The sequence below is a fragment of the Aquarana catesbeiana genome, linkage group LG08, assembly GCF_042186555.1.
Source record: "Aquarana catesbeiana isolate 2022-GZ linkage group LG08, ASM4218655v1, whole genome shotgun sequence".
Taxonomy (NCBI): Eukaryota; Metazoa; Chordata; class Amphibia; order Anura; family Ranidae; genus Aquarana; species Aquarana catesbeiana.
In genome coordinates, this window is record NC_133331.1 from 233,359,485 (window position 1) to 233,374,106 (window position 14,622).

A 14,622-nucleotide genomic window follows, 5' to 3' on the forward strand; every position below is an offset into this window, starting at 1 on the left:
TCGCCTGGTCCTTACTGAGCTGGCCAATTTTCAATCAATTTATGGCCAGCATACTAGACAGAGAAAAACTGCTGCTGTTTTATTGTAAAGTCTTAAAGGAGTTGTAAACCTTCGTCTTTTTTCACCTTAATACATCCTATGCATTAAAGTGAAAAAACACCTGGCAGTGACTGCCCCCCCAGCCCCCCCGTTTTACTTACCTGAGCCCTGGAACTTGACCCGGTGAGGAGGTGCTGTCTCTCTGCCCGGGGTTCTCGGCTCTTGATTGGATAGATTGATAGCAGTGCAGCCATTGGCTCCCACTGTTGTCAATCAAATCCAATGATGCAGGCGCCAGGGCCGAGTCTTACATTTGGCGGCTATGGACGCCGAATGCTGGACTCAGGAAAGCGCCCGTAAGGTAACCCCCTCGGGATAGCACTTCTCCCAGGGGGTTATCTGATGTGGGGAGGAGCTGCGAGAGCCGCCGAGGGACCCCAGAAGAGGATGTTCGGGGCCACTCTGTACAAAAAAAGCAGCACAGTGGAGGTAAGTATGATATGTTTGTTATTTAAAAAAAAAAAAAAAACAAGCCTTTACAATCACTTTAACCCCCCTGGCGGTTTTCCCCAGTCTGGCTCGGGGTGGATTTTCAGTAACAAAAGCAATAACCCCAAGCCAGTCGGGATTGCATCGCAGGATCCATGTAGAGGTTACTTACCTTGTCCCCTGGATCCTGCGATGTCTCCCCGCTGTGATCTGCGAGCCGCCGTGTCTCGCTCGATTCACAGTGCCGAGCTCCATTCCCTGCGAGCGTTGCGACGCACAGGGACGGAGTTCAGTGCCAAATTCAAAAAGTAAATAGTATAGATACAGTATATGTAATCTTACAGATTACAGTACTGTATCAAATAATTACACACCCCCTTTGTCCCTAGTGGTTTGCCCAGTGCCATGCATGCAGTTTTATATTATAAAAACTGTTCTTTCTGCCTGGAAACTGGAGATTGTCCATAGCAACCAAAACCGTCCCTTTACATCAAAAGTGGTTTTAGACCAGCTAGAAAACAGCGATAATAAATTAGAATCACTCGCAGAATTGAGAGATAGTGATTTGTGGGGAGATCCGTCATCAAACACTGAAAAGTAATGACAGCGACAATTCTGCAACTGAGCAAATTTCTGTGTTTTTGATTTGATTACATTATTGAATATTTTTTATTATTATTATATTATTATTATTTGGTATAATTATTTATAGTGATTTATTATATTATAATTTATGATTTCATTTTTCAAACTTTATCATACCCGGGATGTCTACTAGACTCTGGTTTGGACAGATTTAAGTGAATCATTCCTAAGAAATACAGGCCTACATTATAAAACGCCAAATTTCCAAGCAAAATAATTGTACCGCTTTCAGCACTTAAAATCTGAAATAATCATACCACCAGGGAGGTTAAGGAGCATTGGTTATTTTAAAACATCATCCATAGGTGTACATGTTGCTATATTTTTCATAAAGGCTTTAATCTCACATATCAACATAATTATTATTCTACAAGCAGACTCTTCTTAAATAGTCAAGCAAACCCAGTTCCGCATGTATTTAATACAGTACTAAAATCCCCTTGATTCCAAAAGCTTTCTTTCAGATACCTTGTTTTTATGTTTTTCCTGTAATTGCTTAACAACATAATAACCTCAGACAAAAGAAAATATGAACAGTTTCTACCAGGAAGTTGCTGTAAAGAATGCAGTGTTGACTTATTGTTGTTAAATGTATGTGCTGCTTGTGGGGAACCCGTTCCTAATGTTTATCCTTTGATCCTACAGAGAAACCAGTCAGCTTGACTTACCGATGTCCCTGCAGATACTTTGAAACCAATGTGGCCAAGAGCAATATCAAACACCTGAAGATCCTCTCCACCACCAACTGCTCACTGCAGATTGTGTAAGTATAAACAAACATCGCACAAACTTTAGAAAGGCAAAATAAAGGCATGTCTGAAACATTCCTTAGAGCTAAACTCAAGGCAAATAATGTAAAAAAACCAGCACATTTTTCTGGTTATGTATTAATTCAAAAATTATTACAGAAGAAATTACAACTAGGCTTACACAAGACTGTCATGATTAAGGGTTCAATTCACTAAAGATTACCGTATGCGATAACACGGTTCCCATGTTGATGGGGACAGGGGACTGTTGTGGGGGTCTGCGAGCGGGGGGGATTATTGGAATCTAGAAGCCCCCTTTGACAAGATCCAGATCCTGCCTCCCTATGTGAATGAGTAAGGGTACCCCTACTCATTCACAATGAGTAAGGGTACCCCTACTCATTCACCCCCAAAAAAATGTGTAGTGCAAAAAAAGACAAGACAGTTTTTGACAATCCCTTTATTTTTTTTTAAATTCCCCCAGTGTAGATCCATCGTCAATCACGCCGCCCGCCGCCACCGCTGATCTGAAAAAACCCCCAAAAAAGTCCAGTCCCGATGAAGGCTCCCACCGTTTGTCAGCTCCATAATCTCAGTGCTAGTCAACATTCAAGTGATCAGTATTTTTTTATTGTGTTTGTAGTGTAGGACGCGACAAGGTCCTGAAAATTAGAGGTTCATTTAAATCATAGCATTTACATATTTGGTCCCCATTGATAATGGATGTTTCTCTGCCTTCTGTACTAGTTCTCCCTAAACCTTTTTTACTCCAACCTTGTTACTCCATAGGGCTCGTCTGAAGCATAATGGGAAACAGATTTGCTTGGACCCCAAGATTAAATGGATCCAGGAGTACCTGGAGAAAGCTTTGAACAAGTAAGCAGGAGACAACAGATGTACAGCTTCCACCTCGGCATGAAATGTGTTAAGACACATCATCCATGGGCACCTACACACCTGCAACCCAGAATCTTGTAATGTATCTTGTGCTGAGCCTTATTACCCCCATGCTGCCAAGGGCCTGAGGGTACTCCTTAACATTGCCGGGACATCCTTAATAAGCAGAAACTGACATAGTCAGAGTCCTAGAGGTACCTTCAAAGCCAATCAAAACCATAGGTGAAACCCATTCAGCTATACATTGCAAGGTTCAGACATTTATGCTGTGAGTTTAATGTAAAATTTATGAATTTGGAAGGATAGATATTATCAAAAGTTAAAAATGTAGTTCAAGATCTGAACCTTCCAAATTCCATACATTCATCATTCCTGCCCTTGCTTTTTCTGCCTCTACATATAAATATATATTTACATATATATAAATATATTTAATATAGCCTTCGCTACTTATTGAGCTGTGATGGAGGGAGGTTGGGATATGCCTTGCACTTACTGAAATATTATCTTTTCTAGGGAAAGGGTCACAGGTTTCATCAAATATAGATAAGGGCCCTGCGTTTGTCTAGGTGGAGTGTGGGCAGATAACCAGCTTTCCTGGAAAAAATAAACCTTTACTTTTTACAGGTGCTATTTTTTGGTACAACAAGCACATGGTACTGTCAAGATAGGCACAGATATATATGACTTTTTTATTATGCAATAAGCCTAAAACCTTAAAAATAATATGTTAACACTGTTTAACATGTTATCATGTAACAATACAACACAATTATAGTTTCAGAAAGCAAACTTTTTTTGCTACTTTTTTAAAGTGAAAGCGGTTTTTCAGCTGCCTCCATGTTTAATTTTGAGGTTCACAGAAATGCATTCACCATCTGTTCCCATTTCTCCACAGCCTACACAAAGAAAACCCCTTTCCAGCTGCCTCCAGGGGTTTTGTGAATATTTTTTTAACCTGCATCAAAACATTGGGTTTGTTTTTATGCCAAAACCTAACAGGCAAGTGCCATAATACAAATATAGGAAGACATACCATTGCTTTGTAGTCACTGAAGTGTTCTGTTAACAGACAGGAAAGGCCCGCTCAACAGTTGGATATGTCTAAGTGTAACATCTCTCACAGCACTTCCATGCTCTTTAATTTCAAACTTTATTATTATTATAAAACAAGATAGATGATGAGATATACTTTTGAATTAAAGGATCAGTCCATCCAAAAGTATTGTTCTAGTTGTAGATAGAACAGGGGGTTTGAAGTAGCTCCTTGCATTTTTTATGTCAAAGTTTCTAACTCTGTTCCTGTCCTCCTGAGAATTTTGGTTGTTTCCCACGTGTTCCTGCATCTTATATTATATATTCCATAATGTAAAATAAAAAGTCCAACAGGGAGAGTGAGGTCCCCTTGAAATTGACAAAGCAGGTTGCAGACTGTGAAGTGAAGGGCAATTCAACAATACAGTCCTCGTGATGTAAGAAATTGTCTGGTTAATTACCTATCAAGCATCTGCTAATAACTGAAACGCCTGTTTCAGGTAGACTGACCTTTTTTCTTGCTCTAAATGGCTAAAATATGGAATTCATTAATGCATTGCATATATATGGCATGGTCTTGATAATGATATGAAACGGGACTAAGATTCAATATTTTCTTAATTTTTTCATAAATGCCCACCCTGATACATTTATAATATAGAGAAACATAATCTTAACAACCAACTACAGATTCGTCTTGCTTCTAAATTAAAAAGGCAGTGTTATCAGAATACTTTTCACAGGTCTGGTAAAAATCAAGACTAACAAAGCAATGTAAAGGCTGAGGGTTATTGGAAAATCCATAATAGTTAAATGCTACACCTTGGAGCAGTCTGAACAAAGAAAGATTACTTCTCATTGGTTGTTGTGAGTAACTGTAGTTTGCACATTGCTTTTTGCCTTATTAAATAAACTGAAAAATTATAAAGGTCCTATGGAGGGCCTGTTTAACACAGATGATGGTAATGCTGAATCAGAAATGTTTTCTCTAGAAATATAAGAAGAAAACATACCTCTGTCTCATCCTGCATTTGAAAGGAATTCTTAGTGCAGAGGATATGCTCTATGGAGCATCTTTGCTTTTAGGGGAGGATCCTGTGATAATGCTGTATTACAGAAACCAAAGGAGCCATGAGTGAGCATAGATAGTAAAACATCTTCCACATTGCTCTTCAGAAAAACCTCTCACCCCAAAAAAAAAAAAAATAAATATGCCCTATACACACACAAATATACACCACCAATGAACATTAGTGGACTTTCTAATAAGGCAAAGATCAATGCACAACATGTTGAAACATAAAGCAATCAATCAGATTTTTTAATTCATTGGTGTATGGACTTTTTTTAGATCATAATGGTTTTTCTTGCACTGCCTCATTAACTAACTCCACATAGCACTTGTATTTTAGCAATAAAAAAAAGAGTCTGAGTACAATCACACAATAGTCTCTTAAGCTTTAAAAAATTACTTATGCAACTTTAGACGTTAGGTAACTAAACAAAGTATACATTACAAATTCTTCCCTCATTTACACTATGGGATTCATTTTCACTTCAAATACATAATCAGGTCCAAGCCAAATTGTTATTTTAATTTCTGGCAAACCTAATTGGTTACTTAATATAAATATGTACTAAGGTGATATGTTCTTAAAAAATAGACCACTGGTGTGTGTACTGCTCTCCTGTAATACAGCAGACAGCTTCATGGGATATTTTACCCTTATTGTAACCCTTACTCACTCACTAATCTAAGCCAAAAGTGACATGGTCCTTTTAAACTTACAGTACCTCCCAAAAGTTATTTTGTTGTATAGCAAATACAAAGATTTCTTAAAATCCTCTCAACCCAAGCTGCTGTATAAATATCTGAATGATATTAAAAAACTTTATATGCAACATATAGGACTGCCTGTTGCATATAAAATCATTTTGTTTTGTCAAATCTGGCACATGTGGTTGTAATAAAGGAGTATCGAATTCACATAAGAAAAGCTTGTCGTTTTCTTGTGTGGAGGAAATCTGTAACTAACACCTGCATACAGCCTGGTAAAGGGTATGCAATGTAACTATGTTTAACAGACCAACATAAAAAGAGGTCAGCAGTAATGAAGCAAAAACATCTGGTTAGATTCCCTCAGCTGAGGCACAACCCTAGCTACTCCCTTTACCCCCCTGCCCCTCAAATTAATATATTCTGAGGTGTCCTGTGGAATCATACAGCTATTATCACACACTGAGTGCCCGAGCTGTTTTTTGTCTCTCCTCTGCCCCCTGACCTCACTACAGGATATGGTTGCTCCTGTGTGCAAGGCCTTGCTTTAATTACAGACACTCAAAGAGGTGCATAAATTAGCTGCCCCAGAAGTGCTTCTGAGGTTTGCCTGCCAGGAACCAGAATAGTTGTGACCTTTTAACACATTAATTGCCAAGTAATGTGCGGTTAGACATGCTGGCAGTAAGAGGCTAGATCCAAACCCACAAAATCATCTATTATAGTGAGCTAGATGTTCCTAAACTATACTCCAGTTCAGAGTAGTTGTTGCTTTATTCACCTCATAATTTAATTTCATTCTTATTATAATAGTGACATGGTTTTAGTTGAGCCGGCTAAAATATTGGGCTAAAATAGAGCTTATATTAAACATAATATTAAGCATTACACTATGTAGCAAGCATCTATAACAGATGTTTTATTACAATCATATATCTTATATTTTTGTTTTGAGACATCCACATTTATTTTGCAGCAGTGGAAATATCAGAATACTCACTGGAAGGCATGTCTGACATGCGTTCTACAAATGACTATAATTTTAGACCATATTATTAGCATGCAAAGTCCAAAATCACTTTTTTATTATTTGCCTATCTCTGCCTCAAGTGAACACACGTTTGCTGATCTGTGGAATAGTTCTTGATACTCTGTAACAGAAAGTATATGGCTGAAGTTACAGCAAATTTATACTTTGTACTGTGAAGAATTTATAAATACATTATACCACTCACAATAGTAAAAAATAATATACTGGGGGGGGGGGGGGTGAGTTATCAAATAAGTTTTTTTTTTTGTTTCACTTGACCTGTGAATCCATCTCTAAAGAAAAATACAGGAGCACATGCACATTCACAGGACTAAAGGGTCAATTCACTAAACTGCAGGAGCTATTTTAAAGCAGAACTAAACTTTATTTGAGCACCACAATCTGAAAACGCTATGTAATTCATTGTTATTGTTCAAAGAAAATTCACCTATCCATCCATGTCTCCATGCTTAATTTTGTTTTTGCATTAAAACTTTGATTAAGGTGAAAAAAATTGTCCTTAAAACTACAAAATAAGACATGGACAAAAATAAATAAAAATACTGTGCACATTATGCTTTATTGAATTGACCCTAAAGTGAAAAAAAAAATACTTTTTAGTAACTCTCCCTTTTTGCCTTTTATACCCTGAAAGGCATGTGTTGCGTATTTGAGGTTGGGAGTAATATACAGTATATGAACAATGCTATTTTAAAGTTCTGCGCATGTTATTCATTTTAACGTGGAAAGAATGTAAATTCATGTAAACCAAAACCTGAAATGTTTTGTAAACTTCCATCGGCAATTAGTGTGATCGGAACAAGAAATTCATCAGCTGTTTGTATGTTGGCCAGCACTGTTCCAGAAACATAGCAATTCCTTTATATCTCTGTGAGCTCGACACGTCTATACAGTTCAGAGTGGGAGGCACATTTCACACTATAATAGATGATCGGGGAAACACAGTCTAAACAATATGACATCAACTGTATTTTATTGAAGGAATGCTCATTTTATGTATCGTATATCATATAGTCACAATGAAAGTTGTGCTTTAACTCTGAGACTGCTGACTAGAGCAGTGAGTGGACCCAACAAAACTTTTTTCTTTGTAAATAGCTATAATCTTTTAATCAGAGTATTCAACCAATGTTATATAATATGTTATATATTTTTGTATTTGTATAAAACTGGAGAAAACCACATTATTCTTTTTGATACTTTATGTCTGCAATAAAATGCTATTTTTTATTTTTACCCTTGCCTCATGCTTTTTAAATGACATCTGCCTTTTTAACCTTAAAACTTCCTTTCTTTCAATAGCGTTAATGTTGTCTCAGTCTTTTCTCTCCAGGCTTCTATGCTTATTTAACAGAAAAAAAAACTTAGCTTTACTAATTCACACAAATATATGCTATGACCTTAGCTAATTCACAGAGTGGTTTTGAAATGTTTTTCATGGTACTTTTTTAAAAGGCATTTCATTGACTTTAATAAAAGATATAATACCATTTTTCTAAAGTATGCAAATTACAACCAAATGGTCTGTTTCTTTTTCAGTGGTTAAGGGTTAGAACCACTGTAACATTTTTACTACTTTCTGTACCCCAATTAAGAAATGTCCTGTCACTTCTGGTATGCTCAACAGGTCAGAAAGTAAGGAAAGTCTCTCCATTAAAGAGAATTCGAGGAACAAGATAAATAGACATAATAGATGGGACTTTCAAGCTAGCAATATATTAACAGTGGACATATTTCTTAAAATTGGACCTTCTTATGTTTAAAGAAAAACATATATAATGTATATAGCTTGTGTGGTCCAGTACAGAGTTAAACAAACACTACTACTCCAGGCTCACATGTCATAAATCACCATATTAGAAAACATATCTCAAGGTGTCGCATAGTTACATAGTTACATAGTAGTTACATAGTTACATAGTTACATAGTAGGTGAGGTTGAAAAAAGACACAAGTCCATCAAGTCCAACCTATGTGTGTGATTATATGTCAGTATTACATTGTATATCCCTGTATGTTGTGGTCATTCAGGTGCTTATCTAATAGTTTCTTGAAGCTATCAATGCTCCCCGCTGAGACCACCGCCTGTGGAAGGGAATTCCACATCCTTGCCGCTCTTACAGTAAAGAACCCTCTACGTAGTTTAAAGGGGTTGTAAAGTTTTTTTTTTTTTTTTTTTTTAAAATAACAAACATGTTATACTTACCTTCACTGTGCAGCTCGTTCTGCACAGAGTGGCCCCGAACCTGGTCTTCTGGGGTCCCTCGGCGGCTGTTTCAGCTCCTCCCCGCAAGCATTTACCACCTTCATGCGAGCTCCCTCGCACGGTGGTGAGTGCTTGCGGGCGCGCTCCCGTGATACAGCCGGCGGCTATAGCCGCTCGCTGTATCACTCGGCCCCGCCCCCCGGCGCGCCGCGTCATCGGATGTGATTGACAGCAGCGCGAGCCAATGGCTGTGCTGCTTTCAATCCATCCACTGCAGCCAATCAGCGACCAGGCTGAGCTGCAATGAAGCTGACGAGGACGAGGAGCGAAGATTCGAGGCGTCAGGTAAGTAAAACGGGGGGGCTGGGGGCGGCGGTACTGTCAAAAGTTTTTTCACCTTAATGCATAGAATGCATTAAGGTGAAAAAATTTTTACCTTTACAACCTCTTTAAGGTTAAACCTCTTTTCTTCTAATTTTAATGACTGGCCACGAGTCTTGTTAAACTCTCTTCTGCGAAAAAGTTTTATCCCTATTGTGGGGCCACCAGTCCGGTATTTGTAAATTGAAATTATATCCCCTCTCAAGCGTCTCTTCTCCAGAGAGAATAAGTTCAGTGCTCGCAACCTTTCCTCCTAACTAAGATCCTCCAGACCCTTTATTAGCTTTGTTGCCCTTCTTTGTACTCGCTCCATTTCCAGTACATCCTTCCTGAGGACTGGTGCCCAGAACTGGACCGCATACTCTAGGTGTGGCCGGACCAGAGTCTTGTAGAGCGGGAGAATTAGGAGAATTATCGTTTTATCTCTGGAGTTGATCCCCCTTTTAATGCATGCCAATATTCTGTTTTCTTTGTTAGCAGCAGCTTGGCATTGCATGCCATTGCTGAGCCTATCATCTACTAGGACCCCCAGGTCCTTTTCCATCCTAGATTCCCCCAGAGGTTCTCCCCCCAGTGTATAGATTGCATTCATATTCTTGCCACCCAAATGCATTATTTTACATTTTACTACATTGAACCTCATTTGCCATGTAGTCGCCCACCCTATTAATTTGTTCAGGTCTTTTTGCAAGGTTTCCACGTCCTGCGGAGAAGTTATTGCCCTGCTTAGCTTAGTATCGTCTGCAAATACAGAGATTGAACTGTTTATTCCATCCTCCAGATCGTTTATGAACAAATTAAATAGGATTGGTCCCAGCACAGAACCCTGGGGAACCCCACTACGCACCCCTGACCTTTCCGAGTACTCCCTATTTATCACCACCCTCTGAACTTGCCCTTGTAGCCAGTTTTCAATCCATGTACTCACCCTATGGTCCATGCCAACGGACCTTATCTTGTACAGTAAACATTTATGGGGAACTGTGTCAAATGCTTTTGCAAAATCCAGATACACCACGTCTACGGGCCTTCCTTTATCTATGTTTTCATGATATTACACATATGAGTATTACAGAATGTTAACATGATGCTAGCAGCTATGGTGTGAGATTTCATGAGCCATAACACCTTAATGCCTTTTGTTGAAAGGAGCTTGACTTCCTCAGGTCTACTAGGTAGGTAATAAGTCTAAAACATGTAAAAAAGATATAACATACAGGCATAGATACATATCTGCATAAATCTACTGTCACATTCTCTGATTGAACTTATAAAATCAATCAAGTCTAACCAGTGATCCCATATGGAAGAACCTCCCAACCAGAAAAGACAATTTGCCATTGCTCATTTCCTCTGTCTGCACATTGCCCATGGGGCAGGTTATCTCTATAACACACCAGTGTGCTCGTGCCATGTCATGCTTTGTGGAGATAGTCAGCCTTTTTGTCCAATTATGTACTACTATATCCATAGCTATATGATGTAATCTCCAGAGTATCTAAATGTTCTGGGCAGTGGGGAAGTGTTAAATATAAAATACTGGATAGATGAGAAATTCCCCCTATATTCTGACTGGTAATTCATATCAGCAGGATGTGGTAGTGTGCCCCCCATTACCCTCTACAGATTTCCCCTGGTCTTTAGTGATTGGGATGTACTTATACCATACATATGGGATCACTGGTAAACATGACTGTTTTGTAACTACTATCAGAGAATGTAAAAGTAGATTTGTAATGCATGAGAATGTAATACATAAGTTTATGGCTCATGGAATTATTCATCATGGTTGCTATGCATCGTGCTAACATTTTGTAATAATGATACATGTGGTGATATGTCATGTAACGCGAGCCTGGATTCATATGGTGTCTTTTATCTCTGCTTCAGATCAGACAAGGTACATGTATGTTTTCTTACCTATTGTCTATAATCAAAGTATGTATTTAAAGAAATAGGTCCACTGTTTGTGTCTTGGTGCCTTGAAAGTGCCTTCTTTTATATCTATATATCTTGCAATTTTCTGGGAGAGTTATTGGGACCTGCATATTAATTTAAATCTCCATTAAGGTGGAACTGAACTGTGAAAGCTGTGCCCAAAAAAGGCAAGCATAGAGTAAAGGATTAGTCACCACCATTGTTTATGGTCTTCCTACAGCAGACCTTGCTCTAAAACCGACTCTGTGTACCTTTTTCTACTCTGTGTCACAGTATAGAGGCAGCTATCCTAATAGAGGTGGCACTTTTGCTTCCTCGTGTTAGATCCCCAGAAAGAACAGTGAGCAGAATGGTGGTGACATCCCGTAAGGTCCTGAGAATAGCAGTCAGAGGCATTAGTGCCTTAATATTAGACCGGAGATATACAGCTATCACATACCCTCACATACTAGGAATTGTACTGCCATTTTTATGGAGGAATTCCATGCAAAAGCTACAGCGTACCACGTAGCCACAATTAACATTTTAACAATTTTCATGTCTTAGAGCAGATCTCAACTTTGTGGGTTCAGTTTCACTTTAAGGCTACAGACGGCAAAAAGTATTATTTTAAAAAACGGAAAGGATTAGAACCTGTCAGGTTTTTATAGCTATCCATGTCTCTGTTGCAAGCACGCCTATGTGGCCATTGGGGCCATTTGGTGATGCACACAGTATTAAAAGCCTGACAGAGGTTTCAGCTCTTTTCACTTTATTTACCACTACACAATGGCTGTTATAATTTGCTGTATAATCCTGTATAATAATTTGCTGCATACGCATACACATAACATACAAAGATGAGAAAATTGTTGAAATGATGTACAATCAGTTTCCTGGACTAAGGACTGCATCCAATTGAAGTCAGAAAAATCAGGATTATGCATGCAAAATACATAATTTTAATCACATAAATAAATCCAAAGTAAAGTATACACTTTTGAAATGATTGGGCTTTTTCATAGGATATTACACACAGTAATGATGGTATGCAATATAATCCCATAAATGGTAAGCATATTAAATCACTGCCTCCCAAACAATAAAAAAAAAATAGTTTTTATCATGGGAGGAAAAAAAGACACATATGGTTGGTTTGGTTTACTATTCTTCCACTGTTTGCAGTTACTTGCTAAATAGACCTTTAAAGCGACGCCATTTGTCTAAAAAAAAAATCCAAATGGAGGCTAGGCTCTCTGACAACTCAACTCTTTGGTGACCTTCCCTCCATTACAGCACTGCAACTTCTGCTGTACATATCAGCATTCAACACTTCTCAAAGTGTCAGATGCCTGTCATTCTCTGGCCTCTACATCACTGTTGTGTTCTTTATTAATATAGGGGTTGGAGAATGGAACCACAGAACGCAGCAGGGAACATAGGCATCCGCAACTCCAAAAAATTGGGGAATGCTAATGAGTATGATGGAGGCTGCAGAGATGGGATGAAGGCAGTAGACACAAACCACCAAGGAGGTTAAAAAAAAAATGCTTGTTTATTGCAGGGAACCTCTATTATTATTTTCTAAGTGAATGACAGGGTAACATTAAGTGAAAAAGTAGGCAAAGACTACTCTTTAATCCTATGGAAATTAATTTAAAAGATTACCCCAGGCTGTCATTGTAGTAGCCTCATGTAATCTCCTGTACATCAGCCTTCAGACTGGAAGAGGAAAGGCAGAACTGCAAGCCACATTGCACAGTGGTGAGAATCTAACACATAGAGCTTGGTGATTGGAGGAGATCTTATACGTTTTTCTCATTAGTACTCTGCTATTCCTTCACTATCCAATCACAGCCTTGACCAAGCTGTACTGCACTGACTGCAGTGAAGAAAGGGGACATGAGTAGTGCCTGGTAGGGATGTCAGGATTTGAAAACCCGCTAAACAGAACTAGAAAAACTTTAGCAGGTAAGACAGTTCACAGATCTGTTTTTCAACTGTGTATTAAGCAGCTTGCCTACACATCAATTTGAATGTTGAACTCTGGGCACAAAATCGAGAAATCAGCCTAACCAGATCTTGTTTAATACACTGTTCCCAATTGCTATATTAATTAATGTGTGCATTAGCATCTTTTAAATATGAAGTTGAGGATTATACAGAGTGCAGCTGCTAAGGCCTAATGAACATGTGACTGCTTCCACAAGTGCCATGCTTTAGGACATGCATCTTTATGTACAGTGCCTAAATGATTACAGTGAAAGAGTTCTTTACGAACAGTGCAAAATTAAGTAAAGTGCTCAAATAAAATTATCCAGTTAAACGTACTGTATGTTATCGTAGTGGAACCAATAATCTAATAATTGTGCCAAATTGAAACCGTCAAGTCAAAATTTCTTATATATATTTCCACAATTTTTAGTCCCTAAACTACAGTGTGCCAAAAATAAAAACTGGGAACTTCAGATGGTAGCTTGTTCTGCCTTTAAAATACATTTAATTCAACTAAGGTTTATCATAAGAAGAATACAATTTTATATATAGGTATTTAAACTCATATTTTTGCCATACTTTGACTAATGCTCCAATGCAATGCTCTGTATTAGCACTTCTATTGAATTAACATCCTCACTTCACTCACTATTTGTAAAAGAATATTTACAGAACAATTTAAAATGAATTATATAAAAAAATGTATAGTTGCACTTGGTGTCACTCCATCGTTTCACTAATAATCTAACACAATGCTCTGTGTTACTGCTACTTATAAATTAACAGCACAGGAGGCAATGGAAACACTGAAACACCATTACAGAAAATTGTATTTTGCCTGTTACTCACTGAACCACAGGCAGATTTACTGCCTGTTCTGTGATTGGGCCCCACAACCTCAACGGATGAATGTCAGATGGGCAGCAAGTAAAAGTACCTCAGTAAGCGTCCAGGCTTACTCCATGGGAAGACTGACCTTTAGTTGATGGTGTAAGTTACCCCTACAGACAATATCACTTTGAAGCTCCGGTAATGTGGGCGTTAGCATGTCTTTTACAAGTCCTGCTTCAGGTAAGTAATCACTAAACAGCAATGATTGAGAGCACTCCTCTTACTGATATTAATGATAGGGTTCCATTCGCAAATAAGAGTAGACAACCAATGTCTCTCTTCCACTGAACACTAATGTAAAGTGATTTACACTGACCATCATTATGATAGGGACATTGGCAGTGAGTGTTGAATTCTTTGTTACATCGGTGCTTATATTTTACCTTTATTTCTTTATTAGTTATAGAAATAAGTACATGAATAACAATATTTCAGTAAAGGGTATCATGTAATAGAATAAACAAGGTAAGACCTGACATATACTTGACTTATACACAATACATAGTTTGGTATGTCAAAAGTTTCAAGCCATTGTTACAATTGTTCACTT

General features: G+C 38.1%; 1 protein-coding gene across 3 annotated transcripts in view; it reads left to right on the forward strand.

Annotated features, from left to right (window-relative positions):
* CXCL12 (C-X-C motif chemokine ligand 12) overlaps window positions 1–14,622 on the forward strand; it is a 143,726-nt gene that overhangs the window by 32,305 nt on the left and 96,799 nt on the right. For all 3 annotated transcript variants that reach the window (XM_073596957.1, XM_073596955.1, XM_073596958.1), the window contains exons 2-3: window positions 1,819–1,936; window positions 2,712–2,798. In XM_073596957.1, coding sequence (XP_073453058.1) covers window positions 1,819–1,936; window positions 2,712–2,798 — 205 coding nt within the window. The remainder of the gene's footprint in view (window positions 1–1,818; window positions 1,937–2,711; window positions 2,799–14,622) is intronic.